Source organism: Chelon labrosus, assembly GCF_963514085.1.
Source record: "Chelon labrosus genome assembly, chromosome: 5".
Lineage (NCBI taxonomy): Eukaryota > Metazoa > Chordata > Actinopteri > Mugiliformes > Mugilidae > Chelon > Chelon labrosus.
This window is the reverse complement of record NC_140341.1, coordinates 3,065,625-3,086,612: the sequence shown is the minus strand read 5'-3', so window position 1 is coordinate 3,086,612 and position 20,988 is coordinate 3,065,625. Positions and strand designations below refer to the sequence as shown.

Genomic DNA, 20,988 nt, shown 5'->3' with positions numbered 1-20,988 from the left:
ATTTAACCGATTTAATGGAGGAAAATTTATTTCAACATTGGCTACTGTTACCGTAGCAACCGGGAGTTCGAGTTAAAAAACCCACAGCTGTTTAATAGTAAATATTTTGTAGTGCAGGAAAAGCAAACTCACATGATTCATAGAAGCATAAAATACCATTTTAATAACTGTGTTTAAATTATTTAATGCTGAATGTTTCCAGCTTCTGTTTGGTTTTGGACAAAAGATTCAAAAATCTCCTTGAAATCATGTTACGTAAGTAAATAATCATCATTTCCCAATCATTATCTGAGCAGCCACAATTTTAGGTAGTTTCTTTTATTTTTGATCCTTGTCAGGATTAAAAATAAAATGCATTTCCTGTGTCCGTTTCAAAATAAAAGTCTCTACATTTTGCACTAGCTGCAACTAGTAGCTGTAGAAAATGCTTTGGTCTCTGTTAGCAGTAATGCTCTCAGCTCTGATGACCACATTTTGTTTTTATATTAATGCCTGATTCCAGAAAACAAGTTTGTGAATTTTAAACTTTTATCACATCTTTGCGAGGAAATTAATTTTAATCTGTGAGTTTAATTACAACTAAGCAGTGATGCTGAACTGAAATAGACTAAACTGAAACAGAGACAACTTCTAATAATTATTATTTTTTTTGAATGCTGTTATAAATATACATTAAATGAAGAAATCACAAGTCACTGCTGGACACTTATTGTCACTGGCCTCCACATCCTCACTCTGGCCTGGAAGTCACATGACTCCTCTGTTTGCAAATGTCTTGTGGCGGGAAGTCGGTCTGTCGTCTGGCTACTAGCAAGAGATTTAATGTTTATCAAGTAGTTTACTGATAGATGAGCAGTTCACATTCCCACCTTGGTTTTGTTTCAACTCAGAAAACCCAAACCTTTCCAAATTTTCTTCACCTGTCTACCTTTACTCTAAAAATAGAATTAAATACCTCGCAGACCTGCAAACTGCCGGGACCTGTTTTTTAGGGTAAAGGTTACAGTGAGGTTATCGTCGGGGTAAAGGGCTGAGGAAGTACATCATGTCAACGGAAAGTCCTTTCAAAGGATGGAAACACGAATGTGTGTGCATGTGTGTGTGTGTGACAGAGTCAGAAAACACTGTGTTCTTCTCATCAAAGCCCCACCCTCCCGACTGTCTCCACGGAAACGCAACACAATTGGTACCTGTCGCCTGGCAACATTGCCCAGTATCTTTGGGACACAGAGCTGCTGGCAGGGAACGGACACACACACACACACACACACAGATGCTTCGTCTCACATTTCTTTGTCCAGACGTTTAAGCTGCACAGTCCTACGATGTTCGGTGTTGTTGAGGTCCTATGTGTAAAGACGGGGAGGGGCCTCTGTGGATCATCCCACAGATACTTGATCAGTTTGGGATCTAGTGAATTTGGAGGCCAGGTCAACACCTTGTGCTGTTCTTCATGTTTTTTTTTTTTAGTTGTTCCTAAAGTGTTTTTGTGGCTGCATCTTGCTGGGGATGGCTGTTGCCATCAAGGAGTGTCATTGCTATGGGGTGGGGGTGCCTGGTCTGGTCTAGGTGGGTGCTACATGTCTAAGTAACATCCACACCAATGAATGCCAGGTCCAGAAGTTTCCCAGCAGAACACTGAACTGTCACAAGATGGTTTAAATGTTATTTACCTGTCAGTGGTCATAATGTTGTGGCTGATCAGTGTATGTGTTTATTCATATGGGACCAGGAGCAGACAGCTGAGTTACATGTTTGTCGATCTTGCTGTTTAAATTTCACCAGTTTCCCAAAATAAATGGACACCACCTCTGAGAGCTAGCGGTGTGTCAAGATATGATCCCGTCAGTGGTTTTAATGTTGTGGCTGATTGGTGCGCTTGTATTTAATTTAAGACACTTTAAATTAAGTTTTTGTTGGACATGTCTGGTCTGGTCTAGGTGGGTGCTACATGTCTAAGTAACATCCACACCAATGAATGCCAGGTCCAGAAGTTTCCCAGCAGAACGTTGAACTGTCACAAGATGGTCAATGTTATTTACTTCTCCTCTCAGTGGTTATAATGTTGTGGCTGATTGGTGTGATTGTATTTAATTTAAGACACTTTAAATGAAGTTTTTGTCCGACACGTCTTCCTAACCTGCTCCATTGTGTCTGCAGCGCAGCCTCGAAGACGCCTCAGAGTTACACGTTGAATGAGCTGCTGTGTGTTTTCTTAACTATTCTATCTGTTTGAGAGGAAGCTACATGATAAAGGAGAAAAACTGGTTGTAAAAAGTAAATCGCTTCCTCCCGCCGGGCTTTTCCCCGGAAAGCACATTAGCCGCGGACGACTTTTAATGTTGTCATTTGGCAGGAAGCGGCTGCTAATGCTCGCAGCAATTAAAAGCCTAAAGTTTGTGCTGCTCGTCGAATGGACAATTATTCTAGAAAGTCTTGTACAACTGAAAGAGAAAATGTCACCGCTCGGCAGCTTTGAACTCTGAGGGTTTTTTTTTTTTTTTTTTTTTTACATAACTGGCTTTTAGGTAGTCTGATTAGGGGGGAGTTTGCAGCTGGATGAACCTCTCGTCACGTCAGCACACACATTTATTCGCTCACTGTACCGAGCCAGCGGCCGACAGCTCTGACAGCAACATATTTAGTTTGCTATTTCTGCTCCTGTCACACTCTGGCTGGAGGAGGAGGGTGACTGGCTTTTGCCTCGGAGCCCGAATGTCGTCACCAAGGTGTGTGTTTGTATATGTGGGTCTGCTCACACAAGGACCGGAGCAGCAATAATAAAAGCTACCTTATAGAAGCTACCTTAAAACGATTGATACAACGCCTTATGGGAGTTATTAGCTTAACGGGGTCTACAAAGGGTCTGCAGCTAGAGATGCTCTTCGCAGATTAATGAGTCCTCCTTGGTCTCTTGGAGGAGGGTAGAAGTATCTTAAGAGTAAACACCTGCAAGAGAAGCTGCAAAACAAGTGTTTCATTACAAACACACCCTAGAGTTTCATGTTTCTTGGTGAAATGTCCATTTTGTCCATCTTGTTTCAGCTTTGCTTTTTGGGTAAACCTGGATGACTGAGAACCTTCACAGACATAATCTCTCAAGGCGGTTACGTACTCTGCAAGTAGCGAGAAGCCCTTTTGTTCTTGCAGCTTTCGTTTGGGAGTTCTAGCAGCTCGTTCTCTTGTGCCATGACCGGCAACTATTCTGTGATTGGTCAGAAACTGGACGTGGGTGTGGTTAATGCGGAAAACTAGAAATGCTAGCGGCCACTCTGTTATCTCGGCATACTGCGTTGTGGGTGCATGCTAAATGAACGGCTTAATCCGACGGACGCAGTCGTCAAAAACGACCGTCCGACATCTGCCTCTCCTCGTCGTCCATCTCCCACAATGCTTTGCACGTGTGATGTATGCTGCAGTCGGAGGGGCCTATGAGGACTGTAGGAACAAGAACTAATTTCTCGCTTCTCGTGGAGTATGGAACAAGCTTCAGACGTTGCATTAAAATCCGTCCTGGTGAATCTGATCACAGAAGTTCAACTTAAAGTACAGGTGTCAACGGTATCAATGCGAGTCAATGCAGTTGACACCTGTACTTTAAGTTGGACATTTACAATCAATGCCTCAATGCCACTGAGCATGCATTTGAGTGATCTGATCCCGGTCCACATGTGGAGGTGGTCTGGGACACATGTGACCTCCTTCCTTTGATAGTGTGAACACACAATGAGTCCTGGGTCACATTAAAGACCACCTACTCAGCTAATCTCACCAAATCCATCATTGACGTCCAGTTATCGAGCCTCACTTCATCCAGTCTTTCTCCTTATCTCTTTTCCCCAGTCTGCCCAGTATGGAGGGTCCTAGGGGACTCTTGGCAGCACGTTTAACATTAGCCCTAAGCATCGGCGCACATGATCTATGTGTACGTGCATTCACACTGACATCTAGAATCAACCACAGCAGTGAACCGTGAGCTTTAGGAAAGGGTTCGGCTTGAGGTCAGAGAGTTCAATGGGGTGTCAACGGGCGTTGATCTGTCCTCAGAGACGGATCACCCTGTCGAATGTATTCACACACGGGCTGATGGCAGATGGTTGGAGCTGCAGTGGGTCATACGACACATGGATTTGTGGTTTTATGGTTAATACTCTGTCGTCTCTTACGGTTTTAGATTTCGTTGGTTAAAAATTGTATCAAATTCTCAAATGAATGTGTGTTCAGATAGAAATGGTTAGGAGAGATGACAGAGAAGGTAAATGTTATTCACCTAAAAGGCTTTTAACATCGGTGAAGACGATCACGTAAAGATACTCGTCTATGACTGAGATGAGATGTTGACGAGCTGAAACTTATATCTGATGAAATGTTAACAAATGAGACAAGACTAGAATGTTTTTTGAATGTTGTACATTCATAAGTCATGACTTCTTCATGTGGGCTTACAAAATGTGCGTACCTGTCATGTGATTGGATAAGGGGCCTATCTGATCTCTGTTAGCGTTAGCCTAGCTAAACTAGCTAGCTGCTACAAGCCCTGCGGCTACAGATGAGGAGGAAGAATACGACATTTGAAGGAGCATCACTGATAATTCTGCAGCCTCCATCACAAACTATGAAGTTATAGAAATCTCATCTAAGAACTTTACTACTTGCATGAAGTTGTTGCCTTCCGAAGGTAAAACAGTGAACTATTCAAGCTGCAAGGCTGCAATTTATAGTTTAAGATTTGAAATGTTATTTTGCTTCACCCATGAGTCTGGCACAAGTTATCTCAATACTATGTGTTCAGACATTGAACTGCTTCTGATTTTTTATTTTTTTTTTGAAAATATCTATTTAGTCTAAAGATGACATGAAACAGCTGCTAAAATGAATGTTGTTAGCTGCAGTTTGACTAAATGTAATAATTAAAAGTTGACTTTTCATCGACTGAAACCGTGAAAGACAGAAATGGCTAAAAAGTGACAGAATAAACACTGGCATGAAAGCATATTGACTTTCAACCGATAAAAGTGCAGCGGGTGGAACGAAAAGACTCGGACTGTACGCTGCTAGAGAAGAAGCGGCGAGCGTTGGACGGATTATTTCTCCCAATTAAATCATCCATCAGTCAGATGAAAGGATGCCAGAGGAACAATATTAGCTGGAGGGCCAGTAAACAGCTCTACCATTCACTTTGGAGCTCAGTCTAGTGAAGCTGTAATAACAGATCTGTGCACGGGAACCTAATTCACGTTCTTATTAGGTGTTATTTTATAGTTTGTGTTGAGAGGTTGACTCAGAGCTGGTTAGGTGAAGAGTTGTTTAGCTCAGTTTTGATGTATTTTTAAAGGAGATATATACAACGAAGGGTGGCACTGAGGTGGTTAGCACTGATGTCTCACAGCCAGAAGGTTCTGGGTTCTAATCCATGGGCCGACTGGTTCCTTTCTGTGTGGAGTTTGCATGTTCTCCCTGTGTCTGCGTGGGTTCTCTCCAGGTTCTCCAGCTTCCTCCGTCCAAAGACATGCTGGTTAGGTTCATTGGTGATTCTAAATTGGCCGTAGGTGTGCGTGTCTCTCTGTGTTAGCCCTGTGATAGACTGGAGACCTGTCCAGGGTGGACCCCGCCTCTTGCCCCAGTGACAGCTGGGATAGGCTCCAACCCCCTCGTGACCCTTCACGGGGACAAGCGGTTCCAGAAAATGAATGAAAAAATAAATAATGTCTGCTGTAAGAAGATAAAGTAAGCATGGCCTTAGAGTCTTGCCTGGGCACCGAAGTGGGAATTGGACTGAGATTTGGACAAATGTGTAGGGATGTCCCAATCCAGGCATTTTTAAAATGATTGGACCAGTATCTTGCTTCACTGAAGCTTTACGTTTGAGATCGGATAGGGACCTGGATCGACCTCGGATAAAAAATAAAATCAGTATTGGATGAGAGAGGCAAAAAAGAATATCAAGTAGTAGACTAGTAGCTACTCCGTTTAGAGAATAAATACAAGTTCTCCTTCCTTAACGTCAACCCCAAGGACACTTGTGTCTGACGCCGGGTGATTTGTTAACTTGTAGAAAGAAAGAAAAGAGTTGAGAACAATAAAAAGCATGAGTACAAGTACCCTCAATGCCACGGCCAGGTTGTTCTGTCTGAAACATATGTGTCCTTTTATCAGGATGCCTCATAGAACAGACTGTGTCCTCCCTCTGCTCCCATCTTTACTCCTGTTCCTATAGTCTCTGTATCCATTGCTTTTTGCTTCGTCCTTGTCCTGGCATGTGTTTTTAAATCACGTGACAGGCCTGTTGAATCAGGTGTTGTCTCCAGTCGTAGTTACCTGGAGCGCCGTCAGTCTGCCGTTAAATCCCCGTCCGTTCAATCTGTGAATATACCCACGACTATTTACAGACAGAGATGCTCATCTTCTTAATCTGCTACACTGCTAAATGAAGGTGCCCCTGGAGTTATATAATGCCCCCCCTCCCTAAAGGGTATCAGAGGACAGAGGCGCACACACAAACAACCCCGACTATTTCCTCCTTTCAAAGCTGCAGGGTCCCTTCAAAGGCTCTTTGAAGGGACCCTGATTACCAGACTGGCTATAACTAGCATCCAGCCTCAGTCCATCCGACACGCCAGCCCAAAAAACACACTCACCACAGACTGATGTGAAGCCCAAAAAAAAAGCTGCATAAATCTGGATGTGAATACCTGCATACAGATAATTCCCTCTTAAACCTGAATAAAGGAGGATTTAATGCATAAATTTAGCGCATATTCAAAATTTGTTTGCTGTCTGCCCATACATCCGTTATTTTAATCAGCTTATCCAAAGTGAGGTCGCATTGCAGCAAGAGGAAGAATTGAATTTCAGCCTCGTTCTTCTTCCACATGAGGAATCTCCGAGGCATTCCCGGGTCAATCAAGATATGCTATCCCTTCAGGAAATTCTGGGTCCAACCCAGGGGGTCTTGTTCCAGGTGAGCGTGCCGGTAAACGTCCAAGAATGAGTCCTTACCAAATGCCTCAACCACCTCACCTTGCACCTTTTTGACGAGAAGAAGCAGTGGCTCTGTTCCGAGATGTCTCAGTGGTGCATCCACTCACTAACATCGAGAATGAATAAACTGTAGGCTAATAGAATCTCTTTTCCTCTCTTCCTAGTCTCCCAGCTAACAGTAGCTCTTCCTAGCCTCCCAGCTAACAGTAGCTCTTCCTAACTTTCTAGCCTACCAGCTAATAGCAGGTCTTCCTAACTTCTTAGCCTCCCAGCTAATAGTAGCTCTTCCTGTCTTCCTCGTCTCCCAGCTAATAGTGGCTCTTCCTCCTAGCCTCCCAGCTAACAGTAGCTCTTCCTAGCCTGCCAGCTAACAGAAGCTCTTCCTACCTTTCTAGCCAACCAGCTAATAGTAGCTCTTCCTGTTTCCCTTTTTGAATGATGAAAACAAACTTCTGCCACCTGCTGGTATGAAGAGTTATTTAGGTGTAGAACGTATGTACCAGCTGGTTGTTGGCTTTAGTCTCTGCGTCGTGTTCAAGTGCAATGTTTTGGTCCAGACACAGGAGACGTGAGGTGTTGTCACAGTAGACACAGTAGTCGGTTTGGGTTTGTCCATACCTTAAGACTGAGCCCAGCCACCCTGCAGAGAATACTAATTTCAGTCGCTTGTATCCAAGATGGCTTTCTCTTAATCAATAGTTAAAGTTTATGGCTGTGGGTTCACCACACCGCTTTGATTCAGAGCCTGCATTTGAAAGATATATAAACTAACATAATGACAGAGCCTTTCACACCTTCATATCACGTACCAGTCCTGATGAGTATGAACCGGACAGCTGTACTGAAGCTCACTACATATCAGCGGGAAAAGAAAGAGGACAGCAAATACAGATGAATAATGAAAATGACAAGAGAAGAAGAGTGGTGGGAGCATGGAAGTAAAAGAAAACAAGGGGAATAAAGTGTGTCAGAGCAGGACGAAGCTGCCCGGTGTTACTGATGGATAGCTGGTATGAGAGCTGGCCACTGCTGCTGGCAAGGTCTACTTCAAAGCACCTGTTTAATGTGCAACGGCAGTCGGAGCGCTGCGTACCGGTCCATTTAAACTGAACTCAGGTCAGCAGCCAGCTTCATTCACCGCATCCTAATCCAACGGCGTGATCCATTATTCCATTAAAGACTCGTCCTCTTTTGGTTATTCAGAGCGAGGTCAGAGGTGTCCTTCAGATATGGACTCAGCCGCTATCCGTCCACTCTATGCGAGGACAAATGACATCGATGTTAATGTGAAGCATAGTTTAGTTGTAGTACCTCTTGAAGTGAAATTTTAAAAACACAATTTTTGGATCTGAACTGTGGATGTGTGGTACATAAAGAGAGATGAGTGTCTCCAGCTGTCACTCTGAATGAGTTGCAGCTGTGCAGGTGGTCGCTAAACACTGCTTCAATTTTGTATATTTGCAAACTGTTTTCTTTCTCAATAGTTCTAATAACTTCCTAGCTTCCCAGCTAATAATCCCTCTATCTAGCTTCTTAGCCTCCCAGCTAATAGTAGCTGTTACTAGCTTACTAGCCTCCCAGCTAATAGTAGCTCATCCTAACTTCCCAGCCTCCCAACTAATAGTAGTGCTTTCTAGCTTCCTAGCCTGGAAGCTAATAGTAGCTCCTCCTTGTTTCATAGCCTCCCAGCTAATACTAGCTCTTCTTAACTTACTAGACTCCCACCTAATAGTAGCTCTTCTTAGAGTCTTGCAAGCTGAAGAGCGTGCAGTATGTAGCATTAGCTTTAGTGTTCAGCTTGGTTTATTCTTCCACTATTAATCTTTGCAGAGCCTACTTTGTAGCCTACGCAAGGAGCCTCCACCACAGTGAATATCTACCTGTATCGGTATCATTCTGTATTCACTAGCTTTGATTTCTTTGCTGTTGTGTTGAGTTTCTCCGTGTACTTCTGCGGCTGGAGCTAATAAATGTTGAACAACAGTTACTTTTACGGGAATGGCTGCAACAGAAGAGAGAGAGAAGGCGTCTGGGTAGTACGGCGTGTGGGAGGGAGATTTCTCCGTGCTTGTCTGACTGCTGAGAAACAAGGAAATGTGTTTTCAAATGTCTAGCAACAGCCTTAAAAACCTGTCAGTGAACTCAACGGGAGGCTGCTGCTTCCTACATCTACCTGGAGACTAAGGAGACGCTGTTTCACTGAGGGCTGCTCGGTAATTCTCATGCAGTGCAAAGAGAGGAAGCTTGAAGAAGACAAACTGTCAAATGTACGTCCAGCCGTCTATTCTCTATTATCCTCTAGAGCAGGGGTTTCAGGTCAGGGGCCACATACAGATCTGAAGAGGGCCGGACCAGTCACATGCACCGATCAGGCATAACATAATGATGCCTGACAGGTGAAGTGAATAACACTGATTATCTCTTCATCGCAACACCTGTTAGTGGGCGGGATTTAGCTGAACATTTTGTCATCAAAGTTGATGAAGCAGGGAAAATGTGATCAAACTGTAGCTAGACCGACTGGGTCAGAACGTCTCCAATGCTGCAGCTCTTGTGAGGTGTTCTGGGTCTGCAGTGGTCCAAGGAAGGAACAGTGGTGAACCGATGACAGGGTCAAGGCCCGTGTGGTCCGATCCAACAGACGAGCTACTGTAGCTCAGTTTGCTGGAGAAATGAATGCTGGTGGATTTCAGTTTGTTGTGTATGGGGCTGTGTAGCTGCAGACCAGTCAGGGTGCCCATGCTGACTCCTGTCCACCAACAATGGACATGTGGGAACTGGAGCGTGGAACAATGGAAGAAGGTGAATCAGGTGGATGGCCAGGTGCTTGTGCATCGTTTGCCTGGGGAACACATGGCACCAGGATGCATTATGGGAAGAAAGCAAGCAGACAAAGAGGCAGTGTGATGCTTTGGGCAATGTCCTGCTGTGAAACTTTGGGTCCTGCTATCCATGTGGATGTTACTCTGACACATCACACCTACCTGAGCATTGTTGAAGACAGTACATGCTTTCATGGAAACGGTATTCCCTGATGGCTGTGGCCTCTTTCAGCAGGATAATGCACCTTGCCACGAAGCAAAAATGGTTCAGGACTACAAGTTCGAGGTGTTGACTTGGCCTCCAAATTCAAACCAGATCTCAATCCAATCGAGCATCTATGGGGCGTGCTGGACGAACAAATCCGATCCATGGAGGCCTCAACCTCGCAACTTAAAGCAGGACTTAAAGAATCTGCTGCTAACGTCTTGGTGCCAGATATCACAGCTCCACCTTCAGAGGTCTAGAGGAGTCTAGGCCTCAACAGGACAGGACCTAGACAATATTAGGAAGGTGGTCATAATGGTATGCTTGATCAGAAATCAGAGAAGACCTAAAAAGGGTGAAATGTTCCAAATACAATTCATATTCTTTTCTTTTTGTTGGTCTGTTTTTTTAAAGGCCCTTTTAACCACTTCAATTTCAAAAGAACAGATTTTCCTGACTAATATTTCACGTGCCAGGCTTCACGGGGTTAAGCCACTTCCAGCTCTTTGCAGGTTCATAATGTTCCCGTCAGGGGGTTCCTCGTAAAGGTTGACCAGTCCCACATTTCAAATCCACGTCCTCGTCGCTGTCATATCGTTAACTCAGAGCGCCGGCTGCTGTTAATTAGTTTGTCATGCTGCTCACTTCACTTTCTCCCAGCGCAGTAGGAGAGGATTGTGATTTCTTGACGGAGGAGCGCTCCCTTTTGACAGCTCCGAGCCCGAAGTGGAAGTGGATTAGAGGACGTGTGGATTCCATTTGACAAACCCCCATTTCTGGCTTTGTTCACATCGTCTGAATCGCTCCAAGTCTTCCAGATGTTGTCTCAGATTGGTAATCTAGTGGCAGTAGCTCCTCTCATCTCTCCTCCTCCTCCTCCTCCTCCTCCTCCTCCTCCTCTTCCTCCTCATTCACATAAAGAGCCTCGCTGGGTCCAGATCTGTAGTCGTGTCAGGTCCGTTGCCAGGCCTGTGTGTTAGATTATTCATCAAAGCCGTGCAGCTGCTGTGCCTTCAGGCGTGTTTGGAGGGTCGATCCCTCTCTGGTCTCTCCGTCTCATACTCTGTCCATAACAAATCAAACGCCCCCAGGAATAATAAATAATTAGTATTAGTAAGTATGGAGCGTTTGTAATGTAGTGAGTTTAACTGTATAACGAGCAGAGCGTCTGTAGTGGTCAGCTCGTGTATGAAAGAGGCTACGGTCGATGTTGAAACCATAGAAGAAGAACAGACTGAGTGGAGGTATGAACCTGATGATCTGGTCTACTAATAACCACCTAAACACTTGATTTTTCCTCCTCTTCCTCCTCCTCCTCCTCCTTCCTCAATCAATTCAGGGTTGGAGAGAAAGTTGGGGAAAAAACATTTTCCTCCTCTTACACCTTCTTCCTTTTCTTCCTCCTCGTTCTTCTTCTTCATCGTCTTCTCCTCTTCCTCCTCCTCCCAACTTCTACTGCTCCTCTTTTTCATCCTTTTTCCATCATCCTCCTCCTTTTCCTTCTTCTTCTCCTCCTCCTCCTCCTCCTTCTTCTTCTTCTTCTTCTGTTCTCCTGCTTCATTTTCTTATTCTTGTTCTCCTCTTATTCCTCCTCCTTCTCCTCCTCCTTCTTCTCCTCCGTCCTCTTCCTCTACTTCTCCTTCTCATTGTTATTCCATTGCTTCCTTTCCTTTCTTCCTTCTCTTTCTTCTTCCTCATTCTTCTTGTTCTTTTCCTCCTCATCATCATCATCCATCTTCCTCTACTCCTCCTCCTCATTCTTCCCCTCGCCCTTCTCATTCTTCTTCTTCTCCTCCTCCTTCTTCTTCTTCTGTTCTCCTGCTTTGTTTTCCTATTATTGTTCTTGTTCTCCTCTTATTCCTCCTTCTTCTTCTCCTCCTCCATCCTCTTCCTCTACTTCTCCTCCTTCTCATGGTTACTCCATTGCTTCCTTTCCTTCTCCACTTTCTTCACCCTTCTCTTTCTTCTTCCTCAATCTTCTTGTTCTTCCCTTCCCCCTTCTCATTCTTCTTCTTCTCTTCATCCTCCTTCTTCTTTTGTTCTCCTGCTTTGTTTTCTTATTCTTGTTCTTGTCTTATTCCTCCTTCTTCTACACTTCCTCCTTCTTCTTCTCCTCCTTCTCATGTTTACTCCATTGCTTCCTTTCCTTCTCCACCTTCTTCCTTTTCTTCTTTCTCTTTCTTCTTTCCTCATTCTTCTTGTTCTTCTCCTCCTCCTCCTCCACATCCTCCATCTTCCTCGACTGCTCCTTCATCCTTTCATCATCCTTTTTTCATCCTCCTCTCCATCGCCTTATTCCTTCCCTCCTGTTTCTTCCTCTCCCCCTCCTCCTCCTCCTCCTCCTCCTCTTTTTCCTTCCCTTCTTCCTCCTGTTTCTTCTCCTTATCGTTATCCTCCTCCTTCCCCTCCTCCTTTACTTTTGCCTCCTCCTCCTGTGGTTCCGCAGTGTTCCACGTCTTCTTACTCCTCCTGGTATGTCGGTGCTGATAACACACCGTGAACTTTTCAACCATGATCCTCACCTCTAAATAAATAAATAAATAAATAAAAAGAACAATCCTTTTATTCTGGTGTCTACATTACCCAGAATGCAACATGACTGCCAACGGCTCTGTTGGTGGCCTCAGGCAGATTCTGCTGCTGCTTCATTTCTTTCTAATTGAGTCAGAACATTGATTTGTAAGAGACAGAATCAGATGACGTGGACGGCATTTCTTCTTGCTGATGAAAGATGACGTCTGAACTTCTTAGGGAAACTAAAGAACAGGCGGTTCTCAGGTCAGGTTCTCTAAGAGGTCTTTAGAGCTGCAGAGATGACGTCTGGTCACGTCAGGCGTTGGTAATGAGACGAGGTGTCTGCAGAATCCAGAGAATAACGAAGGGAAGGAGTCGCCCTAAGACACAACCCGCTCACCCTGCTGCTGATGAGACTCCTCAGCTCCGGCTTTTACTCATCTCAGCAGCCTCCTCCCCCCAAGAGCAACGCAGAAAAACATTTATTATATCCTGTCAAATGTGAAGAGAGGCCGGTAAACTTTCTATTAAATGACTATTGTTCATCATCAGAACAGAACGGAATCAGGCGTAGAGGTTCTGGTGGTAATGTCTCCTCAGTGCTAAGTGGAATCAATTCATTTCTGAGTTTCCAGGAGGGACAGAAACATGGAGGTAGAAAAACAACCAGTGTTTGAAAAGAAGCTGGAGACGTGGAGACATCTTGGTCGTCTACTTTTGCCCTAGACATTCAGGGTTGGAGATAAAGATGGAGGAGGAACTTCTTCCCCTGCTTCCTCTCGTTCTCAACCTTCTTCTTCTTTCTCCTCGTTCAACTTCTTCATCCTCTCCACGCACTTGATGAACCGCTGCTAGTCTGCTGCAATGACCCACTGGGCTGTTTTTATGTGCTTGACTTGTTGCACTTTTATTTTTTAAGTCACTAGTTTTAAAAACAAACTTGAAATACCAAAAAAGAAATGAACAAACCTGACCTGGGATGCAACGCCTTGTGTTTGTGGTTCAAGCTGTAGATGAGCAACAACCCATGTGCAGAGATTTGTATTACGGCGCAGAGTTCTGAGTTCGCCAGCTCGTTGAATCAACATGTCCCGTCCTGATGTAGGTTTTGTGGTTCTCAGAGCGCTCGCCGCCGGGGGTCCAGGCCGACAGAGACGCAGCGTTTGATGTTTAGAGGAACTGGTTTCCTCGGAGCTCTTCACGGCCGTCAGACAGCTTCAGGGCTGAGATGTGTTGAAGAGCTGCGTGGTTAAACTGTTTTCCTCAGAGCGAACGTTAAATCCCGTCACGCTCGGGGAAAAAATTGATAAATTAAATCTAATATTTTCTCTAAAGCGCACATGTTGCGTTGCCCCAGTTTGGTCCAGACTTTTTATACTGTGACCTCAAACAGACAGAGTTGCTCGAAACTCAGTAATACTAACTCACACTGATCAGGCATAACATTATGACCACCTTCCTATTATTGTGTAGGTCTCCCTTGTGGTGACTCATCAGAGAATGGACATGGGCCTTCTGAGGGTGTCCTGTGGTGTCTGGCAACAGGATGTTGTTAGTGGGGGGGCTTTGAGGGGAGGGGCCTCTGTGGATCATCCCACAGATACTTGATCAGTTTGGGATCTAGTGAATTTGGAGGCCAGGTCAACACCTTGTGCTGTTCTTCATGTTTTGTTTTTTTTTTGTTGTTCCTAAAGTGTTTTTGTGCGTGTGTCTGTGTCAGGCTGCATCCTGCTGGGGATGGCTGCTGCCATCAAGGAGTGTCATTGCTGTGGGGTGTGGGTGCCTGGTCTCGTCTAGGTGGGTGCTACATGTCTAAGTAACATCCACACCAATGAATGCCAGGTCCAAAAGTTTCCCAGCAGAACACTGAACTGTCACAAGATGGTCAGTGTCATTTACCTGTCAGTGGTCATAATGTTGTGGCTGATTGGTGTATTTATGTATTCATATAGGACCAGGAGCAGACAGCTGAGCTAAATGGTTGTCGTTCTTGCTGTTTAAATTTCGCCAGTTGCCAAAAATAAATGGACACCACCTCCGAGAGTTAGCTGTGTGTCGAGTCACGCTCCCGTCAGTGGTTTTAATGTTGTGGCTGATTGGTGTGCTTAACTTAAGACACTTTAAATTAAGTTTTTGTCGGACGCATCCTGTTAACCTGCTCCACTGTGACTGCAGCGGTAGCCTCGAGAAAAACTTACATGTTGAACGAGCAGCTGTGTGTTTTCTTAACTACTCTATCTGTTTCAGAGGAAACTACATGATGAAGAAGAAAAACTGGTTATAAAAAGTAAATCGAGGACTCGCTTCCTCCCGCCAGGCTTTTCCTCAGAAAGCACATTAGCCTCGGACGACTTTTAATGTTATCATTTGGCAGGAAGCGGCTGCTAATGCACGCAGCAATTAAAAGCCTCAAAGTTTTGTCACGACATAGTCCGTGTTATTTACTTCCCCTGTCAGTGGTGTTAATGTTGTGGCTGATTGGTGTATACAGATAAAAATATTTTATTTTTAATATTTAAAACCCGCCGCCGGCAAACGGCCGACGTTATCACGTTACATGAGGCTGAACGGAGCGCACCTTTCTTCTTATCACGGTTCGGCGCTGGACAAAAGGCCTCGCCAGGGACACGGCTCAACAGCTTGACATTGTGTTCAGGGTAGACTAGTCAGCTGTCGCCCGGGGGAACGAGTGGATCATTGTTGCCGACAAGTTGATGAGACCGGGGACGGGAGCCCACGTCGACGCGGTGCCGTTGCTGAGGCTTTGTCGTTTGTCAGTGTTAGCTGGAGCCTGAGGCTTCAGATCAGAGCAGGGACGTACAGAACAGATTATTGTTTGAGTATCTGTTACGTCACAGAGCACACAGTGTGCAGGACAAACACAGAACATTATTCTATTATACTCCCACCCATATATTAACAAGGACATTTGTCTAAGTCGTATGCAGGTGTGTTAATCACGTGTGCATGGAGCTGATCCTCATGTCCTGACATCAGTTCAGAAAAACTTGCCGCAGGTTTTTCGTTCCTTCTTCTCTCCAGACTGACACGCCGGATTAAAACTAAACCAGAGAACGAGTGAAGGAGCCAAGTTTGTTTTCTGCCTGTCGAGCTGCTTCTTTGGTTGGTTTCCTTTGCCCAAGTGCACTTTGGATTATCGTAATCACATCATGGTTTGCGCTATCGGAAAAATTCCAGCGGTTTCTGAAAGCTAAGCCCTCTCCAGCCAAGATGGTGTCATGAAGGTCACCTGCACCTCTCCTGGACGGGTATTACGCTCCTGTAACAGGCAGTAAATTATAAAAGATGGGCAAAAGCACTTCCTCACAGGACATTTTTTGACATTTTTATAGTCAAAATAAGCAAAAAAAAAAGTTCAGGTGTACATTTTGAGGCTTAGGTGAGAATCAAGGATTAGAGAGATGTTTCATTCCGTGGTGACGGATGAAAAACCTCTGAGCTCTGTACAAGTCAAAAAAAAAAAAAAATACAAAAATGTGCCAAAAGGGCGAGCTTTATTGAAAAGTGGACACCATGACAGCTCCTCTAAATTGAAGTCAAAGCAAGTAGAGCTCCCCCTGGAGGCTGGCTGCAGTATAGGTCATATAAGCTCCGCCCCCTCCATGTTAGTGGGTGGGACTTGGGCCAAACTACTGTAACTCTAGATTTCCTACATGAGGATCAATAATCAGGACAGGACTGCACTAACAAGACTAGAGTGCACTGGGCTAGACAAGACAGGACAAGCCTAGAGTGGACATGTCAAGACAAGACTAGATAGGACATGACTGGACAAGACAGTACAAGACTGTAGTGGACAGGACTGCACAAGGCAAAACTAGAGTGGACAGAACTACACTGGACACGACCCGAGTCGACATGACATGACAAGACAGGACAAGACTAGAGTGGACAGGACTAGAGTAGACACGACTGGACAAGACAAGACTTGAGTGGAAAGGACTGGACAAGACAGGACAAGACTAAAGTGGACAGAAAGACACAGGACAAGACTAGAGTAGACAGGACTGGACAAGACTAGGGTGGACAGGAGGAGACTAAGGTGGACAAGAAGTGTTGTTCGAACTAGCTGCGAAACTCATGACGGAAAAGTCATGACCAGCATTTAAGACATGTCCCTAAAACACTTTTGTTAATCCTGGATGTCCATGAATCAACCCTCCACATGCTAGGCTATGCTAGGCTATGCTAGGCTACACTAGGCTACGCTAGGCTAGGTCTTCATTTGAGCTTCAGATAATAAACCTTAATGTTGACAATAATAAAATAATTCTATAGGCAGACATGTCACACATGTGGGTTTCCTGTGTAAACAGTGAGTTGTTGTGTAGTTGGAGCTAGCCCAGAGCACTGGATGACATCAGGGTTGACTCCCACAGGATCAGCTGAGACAGGAAGACTTACATCCAGCTGGGAATCTAACAAAGGTGGTCCACACCTTTTTTTTTTTTTTTTTTCATCTGTTGTTTGTGTTGGCATCACCGGATATGTCAGCGAGGGAGTAATTAGCTAATGACGTAGATTGTGTGATTGTTCTGTGACTATAGGCTCGGGGAATACGACGCTAACGCGCAACATGGATCCTAATGCTCCTTTCTCACCTCCCGTCTAACCACTTCCATTTTCTCTCTCTCACACACTGACCGCGTTGTTAGGCCATCAAATATTTAATACTGTTTTTAGAGGGTCCTGAGAATTCATGGATCAGTGGGAACGACCGAGCAACAGAGTAATAAATAGTCCAGCGTTCATCCTCGGGGCCATTAACTAAAAATGCAGTGGACAAATGCTCTTTATTTAGACACACCCTCTCTGACCGTCACTCAGCTTCAGATCACCCATCAAAGTCGCTGCAAAGCAAGAAGTTGACTAGTCTCTGATAATGTCACTAACAAAAACCCAGTAGACAGTAATGAAATCTATATTCTTGACCTGAATACATATGCTGAGAACAGACAGCTGCAGAAATGTATAGACTGTATAAAAACAGGCAGCGCCTCGGCACCATCAGTAGCATTTAACCCCTTGACGCTGAGTGACACACAGCTTCCACTCAGACTGGAGCCGAGATAACGTATGTATTTCGCCAATTCCGGTTTGTGCACATTCACTACGTACCTAGGAACCTTTTGCAAGCACCAGTTTCTCGTAGGACCAGTCGGAGTGGGAACTACATCCGGTCAATGGAAGCTAACGAATACGTAGCGTAACGTTTTAAAGTTTAGAGGTCCTGAGTGAAAAGCTTGAGTTCTGTTTCAAATTGGATTATAATAGTTGGTGTTATAGTGTGTAGTTAGAATTTGACAGATTTTATAATTGCAATAAATGTTTTACCATTTTTACCATTTGTTTTTAATTTGCATCATACCTAAAATTATATCTATAGACAAATGTACTATAGACAAATTAACAATCTCCACTTAATTTAGCATCCGCTTGAAAGCAAAAACTCAAAATTCAGGTGTCAAGGGGTTAATACAACAGTTCATATACTTTTGCAACTCACATATATATATAGCCTGTATAAAAACATGCAGCACCTCAGCACCATCAGTAGCATTTAATAGTACTCCACAGCGTGTTGTTAGATGGGATAGTGTAGCAGCTAAAGGTCTAATAACTTTATCAAATAGTTGATGTGCAGCCTCCTTCTCTCTGTTACCACAGGACGTTTAGTGAAGTTGTTAACTGACTGCTGTCCAGAGGACCGTTCCTCTGCTAGTGTTAGCGTTAGCCTTTTCAGATGCACTGCAGTAGTACTTTAGTTGTATTTCAGGACTGACATGTCGCGTAGTATGTGTCTTTAGTGAAGTATTTCTACACATTAGATGAACCAACGACCCACTGGACTCCTCACCCGTCTTCTAGGAGGCGTCCATGTTGTTATTGTCACGTGATCAGATACTAGTCAGTTCCTGCGTGTACACAAGACCAGGGTGAGTGTGTGCGCCACCGACGGCGTCAATGAATGAAAGCTCTTAAGGCTTTGGCAGCGACTCTTGACAGTGTTTACTTCACCCGATCTGCTCCCTCACAACGAAGCTTTCATGTGCATCATTTTGAATATCTGACAGAAGTGAGCTGAGTGGTTTCTTGTAAATACGATGCAAGTCTAACAGCGAATGCTCTAGTGTAGTGATTCTTTTCTTTTCTTTTCTTTTCTCGGACTGGGCCCCAGATACTTGGACATATTGTGCAAACACTTTGATATTTATCTACTAATCCGAAAATGTCTTTGAAGTGTTTCCTCAGAGGTTCAGTTTTGGCAGGACCATAAAAGCTTTTGCAACTTTTACACTGTCTTCAAGCAGAATTCTCAATTGAAGTCCGAGATATTTTGACCAGCAGACAGAGAAATGATGAAATAAAGAATGTATTTACTCGTGCATACGTGATCAAAATGTAGAAAGTTGTGAAAAGTCCACTCAGATCTGGTTCAAGTGAAGAAATCAACTGATTGTTTTCTCTCCTCTCTCCTTCCAGACAGTAACTTCGTTCTGGGTAACGCCCAGGTGCAGTCGCTCTACCCCATCGTCTACTGCTCCGACGGCTTCTGCGAGCTCACGGGTTACGCCCGAGCCGAGCTCATGCAGAAGAGCTGCGCCTGCCACTTCCTGTACGGCCCTGAAACAAGCGACCGGTCGACGGCTCAGATCCAAGGAGCCCTGGACGACCGGAGGGAGTTCAAGACCGAGCTGGTCTTCTACAAGAAGGAAGGTGAGGCTGCAGGAGAGCAACTGACACTGACTTATCAGAATATGAGTCTGGTAACATCTGGATTTCATTATGGGACGAATCTCAACCTATGCTGAGTAAAAAAAAAAAAACTCTGCACACAATTAGTATAATCCTACAACCAATTCTCCAGAACAGTTCACAACAAATTGAGTGAACCACAGTGTTGTAGTTTTTAATTCATGCTAAAATCCCACGTGTTGTCGTAAATTCTGTTCTTTGCCCGAGAGAGACTCCAGATCACATCTGTTTTGACAAATTCGACAATTCATTTTTAAGGTGGTGGAGATTAAAAAAAGTTGATCTTTGCAGAAGCCCCGCCCCAAAACGATCTGATTGGCCCGGCAGATCTTTGCAGGAGCAGAATTAGTTTGTCAATGGAGAGATTTCAGATAAACTTTCGATCACAAAACTAAACTGTGGACGGGGGAAGTCGAGCTGACTTCTCAGTTCTTCTCAGTAAGTGATCTTAATGAAGTCCACCTTAAAGCTCATTTTGAAAATGGAATTTTATAAGATTATAAGACTATTTTAAGGAAAAGGCAGAGAGAGAAATGAATACGACACACAGCTTTTTATTTCCAGACTACTGCTCCTACATTCCTACTTTAAAATCGTTTTAAAGTAGGATAGGTGTTGCAGAAGAATTATATTTGTGGTATCCACAAATACCTAATTAGGATAAATAAGAAGAATGAATTATTTGCCAGATGCTCCAGTACATCAAGGAGTGGTGCAAATATTAAAGGAAACCAAGTTGAGGAGGTTTTTATTTTGGTCGTGTCTACATCAAATGTTCCCCTGCAACAAACTCCCGTCACCTCCTCCTGCAGTCGGTAAAGGAGTGATTAAGGCGTGAATCCCATCCGGCGATGAAAGTCTGAACTGTTCTGATACGAGTGTGAGTTCACTTAGTTTAGAGCGTTACACCAAAGAGGAGATGAGGGATAAAGTGTGTGATGAGGAGAGAAGGACGGCAGCATTTTATGCCTCTGCCTCCAACAACAATCCAAATTTTCTGAAGATGCTTCACAGAGCCTGAAACCTCCAGAGCGAAACACCGGGCGACGCTTCCTCCTCCTATTCATCCACCCTTCGTCAATTATTAATGAATCAATGCATTGATGATGAAAGGGGGAGCGGGGTGGGGGTGCAGGGCGACGTATAGATGGGAGAGACGTGGACACATCTGTTCCTCAGAGATAGAGGCCGGCAACAAAAGAAGCCGTTAAATAACGTCTCTCTCTCTCTCTCCTCGCGACCACCATCCAACGTTTTAGCTGCAGAGGAAAAGAACAAACACGTTTTATATCCAGCCGCTCACAAAGCCCGGGGCTCAACCTGAAAACTCTATTTTATTCCTTGACTACGTATAAATTATTCAACACGATTTACAATACTGAATGATTCGCAGTGACCTCTTTTAATCACAGGTCAGTAATGAGTCTGTAATGTAATGGTCGCTATTCTGACTACAGTTGTTAATGTTCTAAAGAAGCATAACTACAGCATACATTAATAAGGTTCAGTTTTAATTCTGTCGCGTGTGTAAACATCCATAAGTTGGTTTAGAAATCTTTGTGGGAAAAAAAAAATCCATTTCACGTTTTAAGTTTTCTTCAGTATCAAAGCACAGCAGTGGTATTTATCATGGATACACTGCAGATAGTCACTGTCCTTGAGATTTACTCACATTTCTGTATAAAATGT

General features: G+C 44.2%; 1 protein-coding gene across 1 annotated transcript in view; it reads left to right on the top strand.

Annotated features, from left to right (window-relative positions):
* The window catches only part of kcnh3 (potassium voltage-gated channel, subfamily H (eag-related), member 3), a gene marked incomplete at its 3' end in the record, with an annotated part of 148,829 nt that overhangs the window by 75,423 nt on the left and 52,418 nt on the right, over positions 1 to 20,988 (top strand). The window contains exon 2 of the mRNA XM_084545598.1: positions 19,027 to 19,260. Coding sequence (XP_084401724.1) covers positions 19,027 to 19,260 — 234 coding nt within the window. The remainder of the gene's footprint in view (positions 1 to 19,026; positions 19,261 to 20,988) is intronic.